At 41.4% G+C, this 22,131-nt stretch overlaps 1 protein-coding gene across 1 annotated transcript in view; it reads right to left on the bottom strand.

Annotated features, from left to right (window-relative positions):
• Nucleotides 1-21,603, bottom strand: part of LOC140713758 (FYVE and coiled-coil domain-containing protein 1-like) — a 223,568-nt gene extending 201,965 nt beyond the window's left edge. Inside the window, exons 1-2 of the mRNA XM_073024245.1 lie at nt 21,468-21,603; nt 1,659-1,736 (exon numbers count right to left, since the gene is read on the bottom strand). Of these exons, the coding sequence (XP_072880346.1) occupies nt 1,659-1,713 (55 nt within the window). The 5' untranslated portion in view covers nt 1,714-1,736; nt 21,468-21,603. The remainder of the gene's footprint in view (nt 1-1,658; nt 1,737-21,467) is intronic.
• Nucleotides 21,604-22,131: the final 528 nt, after the last annotated feature.

The following is a 22,131-nucleotide window of genomic DNA, read 5'->3' as shown; positions in this document are numbered from 1 at the left end:
AGTAGTACAATCATATTTGAAAGAAGAAGTAAAGAAAGAAGGAGAAAGAAGAAGCTGTCTGGGATTACTTGGAGAGACGGAAGCAAGTGAGACAGCCAAAGCCTGCAGAACAACTGCGGCAAGTTTTCCAAGATGCTTGGAACAACTCACCAACTGATTTTCTTATAAAATCACATGACAGTAACTAAGAGAATTGATGCACTTTTAAAGGCCAATAGTGGTCACACCTAATACTGAATTGTTTTAGTTTTTTATTGTTTACTGCACTTCATAGTAATTTTTAATGCTTACAAACATTACAATCAATTATTTTTGAAAGCATCTTCGCTTTTCAGAATGTTTTTTACATGTGCCTAAGACTTTTGCACAGTACTGTATATTGCAAAATAATCATAATCTGCCAGCTCTCAAAGCTATACCACCACTCCATTCCTGATGAAGGACCTTGGCCCTAAACATTGACTGCTTATTCCCTTCCAAAGATAATTTTGACCTTTCTGAGTTCCACCAGCATTTAGTGTGAGTTGCTCAAGACTCCCAGTAACTGCAGAATCTCGACTTTATCCCATACCCCCACTTATTTCCCTGTAGCTTATCCATTTCTCACCCACACTTATCTGCTCTCTGTTTTTCCTACCATCCAACTACATAGGGGAAATTTACAGCACAAATAGCCTAGCAACCAGTTTGCTTTAAAAAGTAAGAAAATCCACAAAGTCAAAGACAGATCTTACAAATTCGATATAGGCACTGGCAGAGGTCAGGACTAAACTCAGTTCACCTGAGCTGTGAGACAACAACAACATTTGCTGGAATTGTTGGAAAAAGGTACCATAAAGCTGGGGAGCTTAAAATTTCACGTGCTGTTTTGACATCCATAAAGGATTCTTGTGCATTTTACAAATTCAGAAATTTCTAATTCCTTCAATGTTGTTTCAACCCCAAGAGAATAATTATCATTCTTGAAAAACAAATGACTTAACCTTAACAAAGGGACAGAAAGTATCAGGAGGTATGGGAGGTTGGTAATTATGGAAAACCCTGAACATCCTCTACATAGCACCATCCAGAGACAGAGAAGCAGTTTCAGCGACAGGTTGCTATCGATGCAATGCTCCTCAGACAGGATGAAGAGGTCAATACTCCCCAATGCCATTAGGCTTTACAATTCAACCGCCAGGAGTAAGATATGTTAAAGTGCCGGGGTTGATTGTATTAATGTATTTAAGTAAACTACTTAAGAACTTTTTAAAAGCTATTATTAATGCTTTTTGAGAGAGTGATTTAGATGCATATCATATTTTTACTGAGTTAAGTATTGTATGTAATTAGTTTTGCTACAACAAGTGTATGGGACATTGGAAAAAATGTTGAATTTCCCCATGGGGATGAATAAAGTATCTATCTATCTATCTATCTATCTAATGCATGGAGACAAAGACATTATTTCTCAGATATCCTTACAATGCATGAGCATATCTGGGCAGAAGATCCTACCAATAGCTTTTAAAAAAACAAACATACCTCCATCATCCTCAACATCCCTCCTTCTCAGGGCACTAAATATCATCAACGTGTTGAAATTGTGTTGTTCAAGTAATATTTAAAATACATTTGTAGGAAGAAGGATACAATAGAGCAAATTTAGAAATACTAACCTTTTAGATCACGGATTATCCTCTGCATCTGATTCTCTCCAACCGACCCTGCCATTGTAGTGATTTCCAATCTGATATCTGTTAATTGGAAATACTTTAATCAATACAGTTATTGAAAATGCTGTTGTAGCACCTAGCAGTGAAATAAAAGAAATAAACACCCTGAGCTTCACTGCAAAGCATTCTGTATAATTCTAACATACGACTGGGTTGCAGTTTGTCATCTGTTGAGATCTTCTTCTTCTTCATAATATTTAATGGCGGATGGTAGACCACATGAGGTGCATTACCGCCACCTACTGAGCATCATTCAAGCACACCAAATACTTCCAGAAAGTCTTCCTCCACCTTTGTGTCGCTACAACCTTACTCTGAGCATTAAAATCCCAACCAATAGTTAACAAACTTCTAGTATTCCGTTGTATAAAAAAGAAAAAGAACATTAACAACCCTGAATATTATTTACCTCTCCTTGTAAAGCACTCCTAAACTCTTCTAGAATTTACTCTTTTATCTCCAGATGTTTACCACATCTGTCATGAAAAAAACAAATTTTAGCTTATCAACAATCAATAAATCCTGTTATAAATCATGCACTGTACACACTCACTTTATTCTGTCAGTATCCTGGATATCAGTAAGTCCCATTAACTTTGTCCTCTGTACTTTCTGCAGAGCCTCTGGATATGAAATGCCCATTTATATTCGAACATGATGCACTTCCACAGCTTCCTTATATATAGCAGAGCTATGTTCCCCTCCACAATTACCATAGTCATGTTCTCCACCATGACCAAACTTCTGGGACTGAAAACATCTCAGAGGGAGCAGCACATAGATTCAGACCACATACTGTGCCTATAAAAAGTATTCACTCCCCTTGGAATTATTTATTGTTTTACAACATTGAATCACAGTGGATTTAATTTGGAGTTTTTTGGGACTGATCAACAGAAAAAGACTTTCAAGTCAAAGTGAAAACAGACCCCTACAAAGTGATCTAAATTAATTACAAATATAAAACACAAAATAATTGAAAGCGTAAGTATTCACCCTCTTTAAGTCAGTATTTAGTTGATGCCTTGAATCTGTGTGGATAGGTCTCTATCAGCTTTGCAAATCTGGACACTGCAGTTTTTCATCATCCTTCGTTATAATACTGCTCAAGCTCTGTCGGATTGCATGGGGATCATGAGTGAACAGCCCTTTTCACGTCCAGCCACAAATTCTCAGTTGGTTTGAGATCTGACTCTGACTTGGCCATTGACTCCAGGACATTTAATTTTGTTATTTTTAAGCCATTCCTGTGCAGCTTTGGCTTTTTGCTGGGATCATTGTCTTGCTGGAAAACAAATCTTCCAAGTCGCAGTTCTCTTGCAAACTGCATCAGCTTTTCCTCCAGGATTTCCCTGTATTTTGCAGCGTTCATTTTACCCTCTACCTTCACAAGCCTTCCAGGGCCTGCTACAGTGAAGCATCCCCACAGCATGATGCAGCCACCACCGTGCTTCACAGTAGGCTTGGTGTGTTTTTGACAATGTGTGGAGGACAGTAGGCTGATAATTGGTGAACGCTGTCTTGCACGGAGGGGAAGACTGTAGGTTGATCATTGGTGAGTGCTGTATTGCAGACAGGAGGATGGGTGGCTGATGAGGAGCATGAAGTGCATTTTCCGAGCATTGAATGGACTTGCCAATTTGGGTTGTGATGTCACCCGAATTACCGTGTTAGGGCAAGATGCAGTATGAGAAATTGAAACGGTTTCACTCACAAACAGTATGATAAATCAATGTATTGATGACGTGTCACATGATGCTAATAAGGGTTTGTGTGATAAACTGAAAAACAACATCTTTTCCATCCAGGTTGATAAATGTCACGTTATAGCATTTGTAAGCTTTGTAAATGATGGTAAAATTCAAGAAAAATTTTTCTGTTGCAAAGAGCTACCTGGAACAAGCAAAGGCAAAATACATATAATGTTTTGTCTTCATATCTGGAAACAAAAGATCTGTCTTGGAGGAACTGTGTTGGCATCTGTACTGATGGTCCTCTATCAATGGTTAGCTCCATAAGAGGTTTCATTTCTCTTGTAAAAAAAGAAAATCCTGAAGTTGTCACAACACACTGATTTCTTCACAGAGAGGTGTTGATGTCAAGAGCTTCTGGAGATGAAATGACAAAAAGTTCTGGATGATGCTACAAAAATGGTTAACTTTATTAAACAAAGACCAATTCACTCGAGAATGTTTAAAAACTGTGTGAAAACCTGGTCAAAGAGAACACCAATCTCCTGCTTCATACAGAAATCCGGTGGCTTAGCAGAGGATTTCCCAACAGGGTGCTTAAGCTGAAAGGTGAATTGTAGGGGTACTTTCAAGAAAACAATGTAAGTCAGATTTTGCTGAGTGCTTTTAAGATGAAGAATGGCTGCAGAAATCAGCCCACTTAGCAGACATCTTTCATCATATGAACCAGTTGTACAAGTCTCTGTAAGTCCCTAGAGAAAGTGTTTTGACTTCTTGGATTTAAAAGGAAAAGGAATCTTTGCAAAAATCACGTTGCAAAAGGAAATCTTGAAATATTTCCGCTGCTGCTTGGGCTTGAGAGTGAGGAAGGATATCAGAATGTCTTGAGTCTTATTGAAAACAGAAATTTATTATGCTTGCCTTATGTTTTTAAAATTTATGATAGGGAAAGAAAGAGATTAATTTCAAGAAAGGTAAGCTAAACTTAACTACCTGTTTTTTTTCAAGAAAGGTGGGCTAAAATTCATTCTCTACTCGAAAAGAGCAGTGACAAATATTTTTGGATTATTATGTCTACAACTTACTGATCACACAAACGTAACATGAGCCAAAGAGATAATAATTTTTACACAGGGGTTTACTGAGACCTGAAAATTATTTCAAGGGTTCCTCCAGGGCAAAACAGTTGAGAAAGGCTAATCTAGAAGAACTCCGGTGATTATTCCCCAAAGCCACAGTCATTCAATATAATCCACTGGTGTAACGTTCCCTCCTCACACTGCTTTTAATCCTAAAGCTTTCTCATGTTCCTTAGGGTGAGTACAGGAATGGGGTGCGTGCAGATGTTCAGGAAATGGAGGAGATGCGGATCAATGATATAGAGGAAGGGAAACCCTGCTCTTTGAAGAAGAAGGATATCTCTGATGTCCTGAAAAGGAAAGCCATATCCTGGGAACAGATATGGTGCAGACAAAGGAACTGAGAAGAGGGAATAGCATTTTTACAGGAGACAGGGTGGGAAGAGATATAGTCAAGAAAAACAGTGGGAACCATTGGCTTATAAAAAGACTTTGGTTACCAGTCTGTCTCTAGAGATCAAGAAGTGTTGTCTGAAATGGACCAAGTGAATTTAAGGGCAGGATGGAAGTTAGAGACAAAGTTGAAAAAACTGACAACCTCAGCGGGGATGCATGAAGCAGCACCGATGCAGTTATCAATGTTGCAGAGGAACAATTCGGCAGCATTACCAGGGAAGGCTTGGAACATGGACAATTCTACATAGCCAACAAAGAGGCAGGCATAGCTGGGACCTATGTGGGTGCCCATGACTACCCTTCGAGTCTGGAGAAAGTGAGAGGAGCCGAAAGAAAAAATGTTGAAGGTGAGGACCAGTTCTGCCAGACTGAGGATGGTGGTGGTGGAAAGGAACTGGTTGGTTCTTTTATTGAGAAAGAAGCTGGCCTATTCTTTGGGCAGAGGGGTGAAGATAAGTTAGAATGATAAGTAAAGGTGTCAGGATGAGAGATCCTGACACCTAGGAGAGGCATTTGCTGATTTCATTGGGATCATGAAGTAAGAGTAAACTGTTGTAGATATTGAGGAGGGGAGAAATTGGTGAGAGTATCTAGTAATCAAATGAAGAAAGTGAAAAAAATGGAAAAGAAAAAAAATTGGTAGACATTAATAACAGGGAAAATAATTAATTAAAATAACAAGTATTGTTACCTCTTATTTTAATTAGTCTTTAGCATGGAGAAACTGAATGGAGATTCAGTAACTGCTTTGCAGAACACCTCAGTTCAGTCCTCGAGAGTGACTAGAGGCTTCCTGTCAATTCAAGTTTTCTTTATATTTCCATTCAGATCTCTTTGTTTTTGGACCCTTACATCACTTCAAAAAAGCCGAACATAAACTCAGGAAACACCATCCCATCAACTGGCTGGTTATGGTCAATAATTCAGTTCAATTCAATTCAATATTTCCAAAGAGCAAACACGAGGAAATCTGCAGATGCTGGAAATTCAAACAACACACACAAAATGCTGGTGGAACACAGCAGGCCAGGCAGCATCTATAAGGAGAAGCATTGTCGACGTTTCGGGCCGAGACCCTTCGTCAGGACCTCCTATAGATGCTGCCTGGCCTGCTGTGTTCCACCAGCATTTTGTGTGTGTTGTTTCAATATTTCCAACTTGTTTCTGAAGTGGGCAGTTTTGATAGACATAGTGTTACGAACCCCGTAACTGGGTCACTTACCAGCAAAGATGGAGACATTGAAGTCTGATGATACTATTTTTAACAGTATTTATTAGTAAAAATATACAAAAATAATATCAAAGCAGATATACAGATAATATACGTCGTCAATACTAAATCTAAAAGTGCGGGTATAATAATAATAAGAAATAAGCTCTATCGTTGTCTAGGGGATAATGTATTGTCCGATGGAAATATAAAGTTCACTCAGTTCATGCAGGCTGCAGCCATTGGGGACCACTGGGTTGCAATGGTTGGAGAGAGAGAGAGATTTGGAGAAAAACTTGCCGGCTTTTCTTTTATGATTTCGATCCGTCAGGAGTCTCGTTGTCGTGGCCTTTCACTTGTGGCCCCTCCTTTAGCTAAACCATTCTTCCGTGGTGAGCTCGCCACCCTGGCACGGGAGAACGCACACGAGCTCTCACCGGCTTTTGCTATAAACGCTGTCACTGGATTTCCAGCGTTTCTCCTTGTGCGTCTAAAGGGGTTGTTCCCCAGACCCTCTTTTATCCTTACTCACGGGGTCTCAGATGTCAATCAGGCTGGGATGATGCAATCCCTCAACCAGACCACTCTGGTCGTCCCCTGAGGGGTTTCAATGAATAGTACAGTACTCAATACACAATTCCGTCTCCAAGAGACAATAGCCGTTATCAGTGGTTCCGTTTCGCTGAGGTCAGGACAAATTCCAAACCTTGTGTATTCTGGACATCTCTCTCTCATTTCCTGGGTCTCAGACCCGAATTAATAGCGATCTTGCGATTCTCAAAAAGGACAGGGCGACTTTGTACCTCAGAGTTGCTTCACATTCATAACAATAGCTCTTGTGATTGATTTCCTTATAACCATTTAACAATTACAGCATGGAAACAGGCTATCTCAGCCCTTCTAGTGCATGCCAAATGCTTACTCTCACCTAGTACCACCAACCTGCACTCAGCCCATAACCCTCCATTCCTCTCCTGTCCATATACCTATCCAATTTTTTTTAAATGACAATATCAAACCTGCCTCTACCATTCCTACTGGAAGCTCATTCCACACAGCTACCACTCTCTGAATAAAGAAGTTCCCCCTCATGTTACCCCTAAACTTTTGCCCCCTAACTCTCAACTCATGTCCTCTTGTTTGAATCTCCCCTACTCTCAATGGAAAAAGCCTATCCACATCAACTATCTATTCCCCTCACGATTTTAAATACCTCTATCAAGCCCCCCTTCAACCTTCTACACTCCAAAGAATAAAGACTTAATTGTTCAACCTTTCTCTGTAACTTAGGTACTGAAACCCAGGTAACATTCTAGTAAATCTCCTCTGTACTCTCTCTATTTTGTTGACATCTTTCCTATAATTCAGTGACCAGAACTGTACACAATTCTCCAAATTTGGCCTCACCAATGCCTTGTACAATTTTAACATTACATCCCAACTCCTATACTCAATGCTCTGATTTATATAGGCCAGCATACCAAAAGCTTTCTTCACCACCCTATCCACATGAGATTTCACCTTCGAGGAACTATGCACCATTATTCCTAGATCACTCTGTTCTACTGCATTCTTCAATGCCCTGCCATTTACCATGTATGTCCTATTTTAATTAGTCCTACCAAAATGTAGCACCTCACTCTTATCAGCATTAAGCTCCATCTGCCATCTTTCAGCCCACTCTTCTAACTGGCCTAAATCTTTCTGCAAGCTTTGAAAACCTACTTCATTATCCACAACGCCACCTATCTTAGTATCATCTGCATACTTACTTATCCAATTTACCACCCCATCATCCAGATCATTAATGTATATGACAAACAACACTGGACCCAGTACAGATCCCTGAGGCACACCACTAGTCACCGGCCTCCAACCTGACAAACAGTTATCCACCACTACTCTCTGGCATCTCCCATCCAGCCACTGTTGAATCCATTTTACTACTTCAATATTAATACCTAACGAGTGAACCTTCCTAACTAACCTTCCGTGTGGAACCTTGTCAAAGGCCTTACTGAAGTCCATATAGACAACATTCACTGCTTTACCTTCATCAACTTTCCTAGTAACCTCTTCAAAAAATTCAATAAGATTTATTAAACATGACCTTCCATGCACAAATCCATGTTGACTGCCCCTAATCAGACCCTGCCTATCCAGATAATTATATATACCATCTCTAAGAATACTTTCCATTAATTTACCCACCACTGACGTTAAACTTACTGGCCAATAATTGCTAGGTTTACTCTTAGAACCCTTACTAAACAATGGAACCACATGAGCAATACGCCAATCCTCCGGCACCATCCCCGTTTCTAATGACATTCCTTTTCTGTGTTTTCAGCCTAATTTCATACTTCCATCACCTACAGTTTTACATTATAGTTCAAAAGTTTTTTTCTCTTTCCTGTTTTACTTGTGCCTCTCTCTATGTCTCCCCCTTATCACAGATATTCCTCGTTCTCTCAACCCCCACATGTAAACCAAAAGAACTGATTTCCAGTCTTTCCCAATTACAATAAAACTCATCAGTCTGAAACTTTAATTTTGCTTCACTCATCTTCAAAGTCAAAGTCCAAAGTAAATTTATTATCAATCTACATTTATATCAACATATGCAACCCTGAGATTCATTTTCTTGTGGGCATATTCAATAAATCCAATAATAATAATAGAATCAATGAAAGATCACACCCAACAGGGTGGACAACTAGAGTACAAAAGACACCAAACTGCAAATACAAAAGAAAATAAATAATAATAAAATATATAAGCAATAAATATCGAAACCATGAGAAGAAGAGTTCTTGAAAGTGAGACCATAGAATGATACCTTGAATTCTTAGTACAATGGATTCCATTTCATTGGAACACATTGGAACCAGTGCATTTTGGCCCAATTAAGTGGCTGCCCCAATTAGCCAAAATTTCATGGAAATAGTTAAAAAGGTATAAAACAGACAAACTACTATTTAACTGCACAACAAATTATGTATTTAAATGACATACAGAATAATTATAACACTGCCAATACCTCTATAGTACTATAAAACTGTCTTAGTTCCTATCAGCTATCGATGAATCCAGTGTGCGCTGCCGTATTCATTTGATTGACAGTAAATGAACAAAATCAGCACAGACACCTAGTGCAGATAACTGCCAATGTACAATGCTCTTAACAATAGCAATCTCCAAATCTTTATCTTCATTGCAACATTCAAGATGATTGTCAATATCTTCAAATTCTTCATAATTCCTAACTTGATGAACTAGTGATTTTTTTTTTCATTTTCACCCCCAGATATTTCTGGCATCTCCATGCATGCCTGAATGCTTGAAACTGTGGTGAGCAAAACAGTTCTGAATTGCCGTACTGCTTATTTCTCGCCAGCTATCAGTGACAAAAATCACAGCTGTTTGAGCACAAACATATGGAACTGATGCTACATAAAAACTGTTCGCTCTAAGCATGGAATAGTGATAGAATGATAGAAACATAGAAAACCTATAGCACAATACAGGCCCTTCAGTCCACAAAGCTAGTAGTGTCTGTAGGTTTACGGAAATAAAACAAAGTCAGGTGTTTTATGTTTAACGAAACCCGTAACACATTTTATTGAACTCCAAAACTTGCACTATCAAAGCACACTAAAAATCCTTACATAATAATGTGATCTCATCAGATCAGCCCCTTAAAGTGAAACTCCAACTCAATGTCGGTGGTTGTGAATTATGTATATTTCTCCCAGTTATGTGACCCTACACAGCACCCCACCTCCCCCCCCCCCAGAATTCATTAAAACCAGTATTGTGAGCCTGTCTAAAGCGCAGGCAAGCCGCAGATGCCTCTGGCTCATGGTCACGTTGTGACACCAGGGAGCGGAATACTCCAAATCTTGGTGGGCCGGTTTAAGGCGACCTACTGAAATCTATGATAAAGGTCTTCTTACCCCATTCCAAAACATGGAACGGGCCATTGTAAGGGGACCTAAGGGGATGTTGGTATGTATCATGATGGAAGAAAACAAATGAGGTGGAATGTAAGTCAACAGGGACCAAAGAGTGCTGTATGCCTTGATAGGAGGTAGGAATAGGTAAAAGGGAATTAAATTTACTGAGGAGAGTGGAACTCTGTTCAGAGGCTGACCAGGCAGTTGTGGCCCAATTTCATTTTAGGAATGAAATCACCTAAAGAGTGGTGAAACCACTCACATAGGCCCTTGGACTGCGGGTGATACTCCGTGGTGTGATGTATCAAATGCCAAGGTTCTGGGCCACTGCAGCCTAGAGGTCTGAAATGAATTGGGGACCGCAGTCAGAGGAAACATCAGATTGGGTTTCAAACCGAACTACCCAGGTGCTTATGAACGCATGAGACACATTTGCAGCCGCCATCGATGCTAGAGGGACGACTTCTGGTCACTTGGTGATACAGTCTAGCATAGTCAGAAGGTGCGTGAAACCACAGGAGTGTGTAAGAGGACCAATAAGGTCCACATTGACATTGTCAAACCGTTGCTCAGGGACCTCAAAAGGTGCCAATGGCACCTGAACATGCTTAATTTTTGCCACTGGCACTCCACACAAGCTGCAGTCCAATCAAGCACATACTTTTTGAGGCTGTGTCAAACAAACTTTAGTGCAACCAGTTTCTGTAAGACCTTCCAGCCCAGATGCAAAAGGCTCACGAAGGGGCCAGGGCTACCAGTTGAGACATCTCACACGGGAGAGAAACCTTAGCTTTCCCAAACTTAGTGTCAGCCAACCACACACCCATGACTGTTGTTCGGTAAGCCTGGACCTCAAGGTCAGTATCTTGGTCAGCTGGGATGCAGGTACACTAGTAGGGTCGCATTAGAAAGAGCTCGCTTGGTATCATCAAATGCCCTGGTCATGTCCACTGACCAGTCAAGCACTTGGTTAGAGGTTTTGCCTTTAAGCACACTATACAGAAAGTGTATAAGTTCAGCAGCTCGTGGAATGAAGCAGTGATAGAGATTCACCATGCCTAAAAGCTCCTGTAGTGAAATCCATAATAGCGGCTAGCTTTGATGGGAGATGTTTTGTACCTTCTGTGGAAATGCGATGGCCGAGAATATCAAATGGTTGACAACCCAGACTGGCATTTGGCAGTGCTAATAATAAACCCATGCTGGCTTTAGCGCTCCAAAAGTGTGCGGAGATGAGATACATGTTCGGATTTGGACTCGCTGGTAACAAGTATGTTATCCAAGTAAACAAAATCTATGTCTTTTAATAGACAGTCCATCAGCCATTGGAAAGTCTGTGCTGCATTATTCAGTCCAAACAGCATGCACAAAAATTCAAAAAGGAAAAATGTGCTTATCAAGCTGTTTTGGGAATGTCCTCCGAGCGCACATGAACCTGATGGTGGCCCTTAACTAGATCAACTTCTGAAAAAATTAACTTTCCAGCTAAACTTGCCGAAAAGTCTTAAATGTGTGGGACCAGGTAACAATCGGGGTGGTAACCTTGTTAAGCTGTCATTAATCACACATGGGGGGGAAACTACCATCAGACTTAGGGACCACATGGAGGGGTGAAGCCCAGGGGCTATCCAATTGGCATACAATTCCAAGTCTTTCCATGTCGGCATACTCAGCCTTCCCGGTTGCCAGTTTTTCTAGGTGCAGTCTCTGCACACGAGCATGGACTGGTGGGCCAGTTGAGGGAATGTGGTGTTCAATCCCATGGCTTGTGACTAGTGGAGAATGTGGGCTCAGTAAGGTCTGGAAACTCACATGTGGTGATGCGTGCACTTGACAGAGTCATTATGGGGAACTTCCTGGAGGAGCAGCGTAACGACCCAAAGATGCACAAGCCGACAGTTCTTAAAATCAACTAGCAGTCGTTGGGCACACAGGAAACCTGCACCGAGCAGAGGTCTAGGCACTTTAGCCAGGATGAAGTCTCGTGTGTAACATCGCCCATTCTGTCCTGTAAGTCTGGATCCCGCTGCCGGTCTTGTCGCTGTTTGCCTTCTCATCAATAGGCGATGCTGGTAGCACACTCACTTGAGCACCCATGTCACAGCCGAAGCATCACTCTGAAAGAGTACCCATAATGAACAGAAGATGACCCCGGCAGCTGGAACCCACGGTATTCACAGACCTCTGATGTCCCGATGCGCTGGCACTGTCAAAGCTGCAAGGCAGTCAGCACTTCCTAGTGTTCCTACCAAAGTGAGTATGGTAAAAGCTCAGGCCCAGCGGTGTGTTTCACAGCCATGGGCATCCTTATGTCGGGGGCTTTGCTGACCAGGCAGCTGCATTGGCTGACATGTTCAATAACTCCGGAATTGTCCTACAGCATCGGGGTCACTAATGTAGGTTTACACAAATAAAATTAAGTGAAGCGTTTTATGTCTAACGAAACCTGTAACATATTTTATTAAACTCCAAAACCTACACAACCAAAGCGCGCTAAAAATCCTCATATAACAATGTCAGACCAGCCCCTTAAAGCGAAAGCCCAATTCAATGTCAGTGGTTATGAATTATACACATTTCTCCCAATGACGTTAACCTTCATGTGTAACTGCCACACAAGTGGACGCTAATTAGAAACTTTGACAACATTCTCCTGCCCAATTAAACAACATTTTCCTAAATAAGCAAAGGAAATCCCGGCTATTTTCACTATTTTTTTTGTTTTTTTTAAAAGAGTTGTCCCAATTAACTAATGGCTCAATTAACCAGAATCCTTTGTATTTCCAACACTTTCTTTTAGAGTCATAAAGTCATTGAACACTACAACACAGAAACAGGCTATCTGCTCATCTAGTCTATTAATCTGCCTGGTCCCATCAAAATGCACCCGGACCATAGCCCTCTATAACCCTCTCATCCATATACCTATCCAAAATTCTCTTAAAGGTTGAAATCGAACCGCATCCACCACTTACACTGATATCTAGTTCCACTCTCTCACCACCCTCTACATGGAAGAAGTTCCCCCTCATGTTCCCTTAACTATTTCACCATTCAACCTTAACCCATGATATCTAGAAGTAGTCTCACCCAGCCTCAGTGGGAAAAAACTGCTTGCATTTATCCCATCTATACACCTCATAATTTTGTTTACTCTATCATTCTCCCCTCAATCTTCTACATTCTAGGCAATAATATCCTAACTTATTGAACCTTTCCCTACAACTCAGGTACTCAAGTCCCACCAACATCTATTTTCTCTGCACTCTTTCAATCTATTTACATCTTTTCTGTAGGTAGGTGACCAAAAGTGGCCTCGCAATTTGGAGTATTATATAATTTCCACATAACATCCCAACTCCTGTATTCAGTACATTGGTTTATAAAGGCCAACGTGGCAAAAACTTTCTTTACAACCCTATCTACCTGTGACTCCACTTTCAAGGAATTACGGATCTGTATTCCCAGATCCCTCTGTTCTACTGCATTCCTCAGTGCCCTAGCACTCACTGTGTAAGACCTACCCTGGTTGGTCCACCCAAAGTACTATACCGCACATTTGTCTGTATTAAATTCCATATGCCATTTTCAGCCCATTTTTTCAAGCTGGTCCAGATCCTTAAACAAAGTAACACCATTAGCTATCCTTCAAACCTACGACATCTCACTCATGGCTAAGGATGTGTTAAGTATCACTGCTAGGGTCGCTGAAATTTCTGAAATACCAGCCTACGGGGTCAAAGGGAACACCTTGTCAGAGCCTGGTTATCCACCCTAATTTGCCTCAAAACAACAAACACCACCTCCTCTGTAATCTGTATAGGGTCCATGACCATTCTGGTGCACATCTATAATCTCTGTGTCCATCTCCTGAGTAAAAGGAGATGAAAAGACTCTATTTAATATCTCATCTGCCTCGGCTCCATGCATAGAGTACCACTCTGATCCTCCAGAGAACTAATTTTGTTCCTTGCTATTGTACTGCCAATATATCTGTAGAAGCCCTTAGGATGATCCTTCACCTTATCTGCTAGAGCAACCTCATGTCTTCTTTTAGCCCTCCTGATTTTCTTCTTAAGTGTTCTCTTGCATTTCTTAATCTCCACAAGTACCTCATTTGCTCCTGCCTGCATCTACCTGCTACATACTTCCTTTTCTTAACCAGGGCCTCAATATCGCCTAAAAAGCAAGGTTCCATAAACCCGATATCCTTGTCTTTTATTCTGACAGGAACATACAAACTCTGTACTCTCAGAATTTCACTTTTGAAGGCCTCCCACTCACCAAGTACACCTTTGCCAGAAAACAACCTATCCCAATCCATACTTGCCAGATCATTTCTGATACCATCAAAATTGGCCTTTCTCCAATTTAAGAACATAAGACATAGGAGCAGAATTAAGCCATTCACCCCGTTGAATCTGCTCCTCCTTTCCATCATGGTTGATCCCGGATCCCACTCAACCTCATATACCTGCCTTCTCACCACATCCTTTGATACCCTGACCGATCAGGAAACAATCAACATCCACCTTAAATATATGCAAGGACTTGGTCTTCACCAGTCTGTGGCAGAGCATTCCACAGATTTGCTACTCTCTGGCTAAAAAAAAAATCCTCCTTAGCACTGTTCTAAAATGTCACCCCTCAATTTTGAGGCTGTGCCCTCTAGTTCTGGATACCCCACAATAGGAAACATCCTCTCCACATCCACCCTATCTAGTCCTTTCAACATTCAGTAGGTTTCAATGAGATCCATACACATTCCTCTAAATTCCAGTGAGTACAGGCCCAAAGCTGCCAAACGCTCCTCATATATTAACCCTTTCATTCCCAGAATCATCCTTGTGAACCTCCTCTGGACTCTCTCCAATGACAACACATCCACTCTGAGATATGGGGCCCAATAATATGCAGGAATGATTTATATTTACAGTTCTTTAGGTGGGTATCATTGAGATGAGCTTCTGAATAAAATACTGAAAATCCTGCATTATCCACATAACAAATATTAGCCATGGAGGAATTTATAACTTCTTTAGGAGTAGATGAACTGAAACAGTACTTCAGGGTTCAAAATGCATTTATTATCAAAGAATAAATTTGGATACAATAAGGTCTTTTAAGAGACTCTTATATAGGTACATGGAGCTTAAAAATAGAGGGCTATGCAGTAGGGATATTCTAGTCAGGTTCTAGACTAGGTTACGTGGTTGGAACAACATTGTGGGCAGAAGGGCCTGTAATGTGCTCTAGATTTTCTATGTATAAATACTATTGATAATACACTAAGTATGGCCTGACTAGTGTCTTATAAAGGCTCAGCATTATCTCCTAGGTTTTATATTCTATTCCTTGTGAAATGAATGCCAACATTGTGTTTTCCTTCTTTACCACAGAATCAACCTATAAATTACCCTTCAGGAAGTCTTGCACGAGGACTCCCAAGTCACTCTGCACCTCTGATGTTTGAACCTTCTCCCCAGTTAGATAATAGTCCACACTATTGTTTCTTTTACCAAAATGCATTATCACACATTTCTCAACACTGTATTCCATTTACAACATTTTTGCCCATTCTTCCAACTGATTTAAGTCCTGCTACAATCACATTGCTTCCTCAGCACTACCTACCCCTCCACAAAGCCATCAATTCCACTATCTAAATCATTGACGAACAATGTGAAAAGTAATGGCTCCCATAATGACTCCCCGAGTAAACACCACTAGTCACTGACAGCCAATCAAAAAAGGCCACCATTATTCCCACTCGCTGCCTCCACCTGTCAGCCATTCCTCTATCCATGCCAGTATCATTCTTGTATCACCACAGGATTTTATCTTATTAAGCAGCCTCAAGAGCGGCACCTTATCACATGCTTTTTGAAAAGCCAAGTAAATGATATCCACTGCCTCTCCTTTGTCCACACTGCTGTTACTTCCTCGAAGAACTCTAACAGATTTATCAGGCAACATTTCCCTTTACAGAAACCATGCTGACTTTGACTTATTTTATCGTTAGTCTCCAAGCACCCCAAAACCTCATCCTTAATAATACACACCAACACTTTCCTAACCACAGAGGTTAGACTAACTGGACTATAATTTCCTTTTTTTGCCTTCCTCCCTTCTTAAAAGAGTGAAGTGACATTTGCAATCTACCTGCCCTCCGGGACATGGACAGAATCAAATGATTCTTGGAGGATCATGACCAATGCATCCATTGTCTCTTTACTAACCTCTCTCATGACTCTCTCACAACTCTGGGATGTAGTCTCTCTGGCCCAGGTGATTTATCCACCTTAAGACCTTCAAGTTTGCCTAGTACTTTTTCCTTTGTAATAGCAATGCCACTCACTCGTACTACCTGACATTCACAGACCTCTGGCACACTGTTAATGTCTTCCACTGGGAAGAAAGATGCAAAGTATGCATTAACTTCATCTGCCATTTCTTTGTCCTCCATTACTACCTCGCCTGCATCATTTCCCAGTGGTCCAATATCAACTCTCACTTCCCTTTCACTCTTTACGTAACTGAAAAAAACTTCTGGTATCCTGCTTTATATTACTGTATTGGCTAGTCTGCCCTTATATTTCATCTTTTCCCTTCTTATAGCTTTTTTTGTTGCCTTTTGTTGGATTTTAAAAGCTTCCAATCATCCAACTTCCCACTCGATTTTGCTACCATATATGCCTTTCCCTTGGCTTTTATACAGTCCTTGACTTCCTTTTTCAGCCACAGTTGCCTAACCCTGCCATTTGAGAACTTCTTCCTCTGTGGGACATATCTATCCTGCGCCTTGTGAACTATTCCCAGAAACTTCAGCCACCTCTGCTCTGCTGTCATCCCCGCCAGTATCCTCCTCCAATGCAGCGGTCAAGCTCCTCTCTCATGCCTCTGTAATTCCCTTTATTTAATTGTGAATTTGGATTCTCCACTGGAAGACCAGACCTATCTTTTTCCATACTTACCTTGAAATTAATGGCATTATGATCTTCAGATGCAAAGTGTACCCCTACACAAACTTCTGCCCCCTGCCTCATGCCCTAATAGGACACCCAGTATCACAATCTCTCTACTTGGGACTCTATGCTGATTAAGAAAAACTTTCTGAACACATTTGATAACTTCTTCCCATCCAGCCCTTTTACTGTCCCAGTTAATATGTGGAAAGTTAAAATCACCTCTATCAGAAGCTTGTTTCTTACAACAGTATGCGCTCTCCCTACAAGTTTGCTGCACAAACTTTTGGGTTCTCTATAATATAACCCCATTAAAGTGGTCATACCATTCTTATTTCTCAGTTCTACTCATACAGCCTCACTAGACCAGTCCTTCAGTCTGTCCTAAGTAAGCACGGCCATAACATTTTCCCTAACTAGTAATACCATCCCTCCCTCTTTAATCTCTCCCACTCCATCACATCTAAAACAACAGAACCACGGAAAAATGAGCTGCCAATCCTGCCTATCTTGCAACCAAGTCTCACTAATGTCTACAATGGTACTCAATATGCTGATTCATGCCCAAAATCTCATCTGCCTTCCTATTTTACACCTTGCGCTGAAATATACACAGTTCAGAACACCATGTTCAATCTTTTGATTCCTGACCTTATACGTAGGCCGAACAACATCTTTCTCCACAACCACTTCACTATTTGTTCTGGCTCTCTGGTTCCCATACCCCTGCAACTACTGTTTAAAACCCCCTCCCCAATGGAGTACTAGCAAACCTTCCCACTAAGAGATTTGTCCCCCTCCAGTTCAGGTGCAAAACATCTCTTTTGCACAGGTTCCACCTCCCCTGTAAGGGAGCCCAATGATCCAAAAATCTGAAGTTCCCCCCCCCCCCCCCACCCCACCCCCTCTGCACCATCTCCTTAGCCAAATGTTAAAACTGTACATCTTCCTATTTCTGGCCTTACTAGTATGTGGTACAGGTAGAATTCCTGAGATCACAACCCTTGGGGTCTGTCCTTAAACTCAGCACCTTGAACCCACTTTCCAGGACCTTGTCACCCTTCTGATTCATGTCATTGGTACCAATGTGGATCTCTGGCTTCTCACATTCCCAAGAGTGCTGTGGATCCAAGATGCCCCTGACCCTGGCACCCAGGAGGCAACAAACCATCCAGGAATCTCATTCTCATCCACAGACCCTCCTCTCTGTTCCCCCAATCCATGAATCCCCTATCACTGCAGCTTGCCATTCCTCCCCTCTTCCCTTCTGAACCATAGAGTCAGACTCAGTGCCAGAGACCTCACCACTGTAACTTTCCTCTGCTAGTTCATTCCCCACCAGTACCCAGAGTGCTATACCTGCTGTTCGGGAAAACAGCCACAGGGGTACTCTGCACTGGGTGCCTATCCCCTTCTCCCTCCTGACAGTCACCAAGTTACCTGTGGCCTGCACCTTGGGTGTAAGTACCTCCCTGTATGGTTATCAACCCTTAAGACTCCCAAAAGATCGAGAGTTCATCCCCCCACCCCATGCAGCAGAAGCCAACCTTCTCACTAAGATATTAGCACCCCTCCAGTTCAGGTGTAAACCATCCCTTCTGTATAAATCCCTGGAAGAGAGCCCAATGATCCAAAGATCTGAAGCTCTCCTTCCTGCTCCAACTCCCTAACACGATCTGTTAGAAACTATAGCTGGATGCACTTCTTGCAGGAGTAGTCATCAGTGACACTTCCCCTCCCACATCCCACTACCCTACCTGGCATCTCCACTGCTCTAATTGTACAATAAGGAAAAAGGAAAGAATAAATAATGAAAATAATCTACCTATGGCTACGCCTTTCCTTGCCAAAGCCTCAATGAGCCTAAGCCACAATTCTCCACTCCAACACTGGCTCAGTCACACAATGTCACTCTGCCAAGTGCTTAATTATACACACTCCAATGTCTCCTCAGGAACACAGTTGCGCAAAATATGCTGACTGCCCCCTTGCTTCTTTTAAATTCTCTCTCGTTCTACACAGTAAGATTACTCCTCAGGACTGTGACTCAATTAAATGTGCCAACTGCCCCTGCTCGCTTGTTTTAAACTCTCTCTCCCACGACGCAATTCCGATGACTTCTCGGGACTGCAAAATGAATAACAAAATCTCCCTGCTCTTACATTCACCTCATGACATTCCTCATGCATTAACACGTCAGATCTAAAGTACAATCTGGGAGTTCATGCAACTCAGAAGCTTCATATTTTCCAATACATTTTACTTTTCATTGATGCAGGATGAATCTTTCTTTCTTATTGTACATTTAAAGCAGTGGGGATGCCCTAAAACATTGCATGCCTTATCCATTATCAGGCAGAGAGCCAGTTGAACTCACAGTACCATATTAACTCACTCATGTAATCCTAAATTTATTTAGCATGGGAACAATGTACACTAATAATGAGTAAGTATTTACAATGGTGTATTATTATCGTATTTTAAGGTGTTGGCAAGATTATACCAAATGCAAACAAGTTCCCATTTCTTCACTCTCAGTATAAATTAAGTAACTCAAGAATTTTGTTAGGATCGAAATGAAAAATAGCAACACAATATTCAGCATAAAGCAACTGGCAAGAGGTAATGGTAATTTTATTGATGCAATAGGCTTGAATTTTGTAAAGGTCACCAAAGCAGAACTACAATCAGAGCACATTTCACATGAAAATATATGAAATAATACATAGGAAACCACTGTAGTTGCAAAATAATTAGGCTTTGTTGAATCTAAGCAAACTGGAGGAATGTGGACAGAGTTTGACAGTCATCAGTGCAGGGAATAGGTGAGTATCTACATAAAGGATTAGAATGTAAAATGTAAATGCAATACTAAAAAATTATAATTAACAGCAAATAGTCAAATAATTGAGAAAGACAGCAAAGTTCAAGAAAATAAACTGTAAATAAACATATGTAGGAAAGGAACTTCAAAATAAACAGGAGTGATGATGCAGTCTACAAGGAAAACAAGGAAGCAAGCAACTCATTGACAAAGTAGAAGTTGTACAGGGATTCAGGTTCACATGGTCGGGGTCAACCACGGATGTTGCGTTCCAGCTGTCTACATGATATGCAAGCCAAGGCAGTGTGATATGGGGAGCAAGCTGATGTCAATGTAACAGGTTTCTCCTCTCGAAGCTGATGAATACAAAGGATCGGCAAATACAGTTTGACACTATCACCACAGGATTTGCCCAGCTCCTTAGGGTTTACTCCCAAAGCCCTCCCCATGAGTGGGTACAGCCACAAGACAGCAGAGATTTGAGATCCACAGATGACAAGCCCCATCTGCCCGGAGTGACTGGTTTAAGGTGCCAGAAACCCATTTTTGGCCCTTGTGTTAGTAGAAATGATTCTGCTTGCCTTAGTAGCCCAGCCACACTACCACCCCCAGCTATAATGAACTTAACATAATTATAGTCTTCATGTTACAAAAAATATATTGTTAAGGCACTAAAGAAATAATTTACAAAATTATGTCAGAACAGAGATGCTGTCTTTTCCAAAAAAAACTGAACAAGCTGAATCTATTTTCTCTAATGAACAAAAACCTGAGAAATAATCTAGTATAGGTCTTTAAAATAAAGGAGGCCTGGTAGGATAAGGATAGAGGCCTTCCCACTTATATGGAGAAGTCAAAAAAAAATAGGGGCACAAATTACAAAATAGTCAAATAAAGGATTCAGGAGAAACTTCATTATTTCAAAAAGCAGAACTTGCTGCGACGTTATTGGACCAAATAGCATTAAAGAGGAAGTTTCTCTCAATAACGTAACAGAATAGATAGGCTTCGATGTAACACGTTTGGTGAAGGCTTGAGTAGAGCATAAACTAAATAAACATCTAGTGAGCTGTTTCTATTGTATAGATTTTTAGGATTTTTTTTGAAGACAGGTAGGCATATATGCAACTTCTGCATGCTACTGCTTTGATATATTTTATTAAAGATAAAATGCAGGTACATGCCATTATCATTGTTGAGAAGAGTCAAGGAAGATTCAAATGAATCCAAAAGTGTTCAAAACACAATTGTTTTATTCAAACATTTCAGGAGAAGCAAATGCAAGAAAGGATCAATGGCTTACAAATACTGATCTAAAAGTGCAAAGACATAGCAATAAAACGATAGCAGTTAGATCAGATTTAAATGGGAACAGCAAACTGATATTTTGCCATCGTCTGTATAATCGGGTTGAGACTATGGCCTTGGACTTCATGTTGGTTCTGGCCTCACTCCTCCACAGTGATGCAAAAGCACCGTGTGTTGGGAGGAGATCAGAACTCCCGCAGCATTTTACTATATTTCACATATAAAGCAGCCAGACAGATTCCAGCCAGACCCCGGTCACTCACCGCCTTATGTCTACAACAGGCCAGGCCGCATACCAACCAACCTCTGGCGTCTGCAGCTGCCACGGAGCGACACATGAGATAGCCAATCAGCGTGGCCGCTGCGCCGTGCCCGGGCCACTGAACCAATGAACACGGCCAAAGGAGGCGAGACTGAGCGGCAGATTGTCAACAATAGTCCGTCACCTGACCTGACGGAGGAGCCGCACTCTAGGGTAGCGCCCGTCATTGGCCAACCCGGCCTGGTGGGTCTGGGTTAGCACCGGTCAAAGGTTACAGGACAGCCCGAGACGGACCTGAGGGTTACAGGCTAGCAGAAGGCACGTCCGCCTGAACATTGCATGACACTTTGGGTCACTCACGTTTGATGGTTAGTGAGGGTATCCCAGCTGGCTACATAACACTGCAGGACGCCGCAGTCGCGGGAGTGGGGCAGGGCTTCCATAAGGTATTGTGAGTTCAGTACAAGCGAGGCAGTCGGTGCTTTATAGGTTGGATGGGTGATTATGGCATTCCTTCAGTTCCGTTGCGTTTCTACATGCCTCCTAGAAGAAACTTACATTACTTAGAATTACTCAAAACCCAGAAGAGGTTTCTCATTACGTTCTTGATACTGTCCAGAGATTCGCATGGGTCTATGAGAATGTTATACTTGTTCACAGAAACT

This window comes from Hemitrygon akajei, chromosome 20 (assembly GCF_048418815.1).
Source record: "Hemitrygon akajei chromosome 20, sHemAka1.3, whole genome shotgun sequence".
Taxonomy (NCBI): domain Eukaryota; kingdom Metazoa; phylum Chordata; class Chondrichthyes; order Myliobatiformes; family Dasyatidae; genus Hemitrygon; species Hemitrygon akajei.
This window is presented reverse-complemented; position numbering and strand designations above follow the sequence as displayed.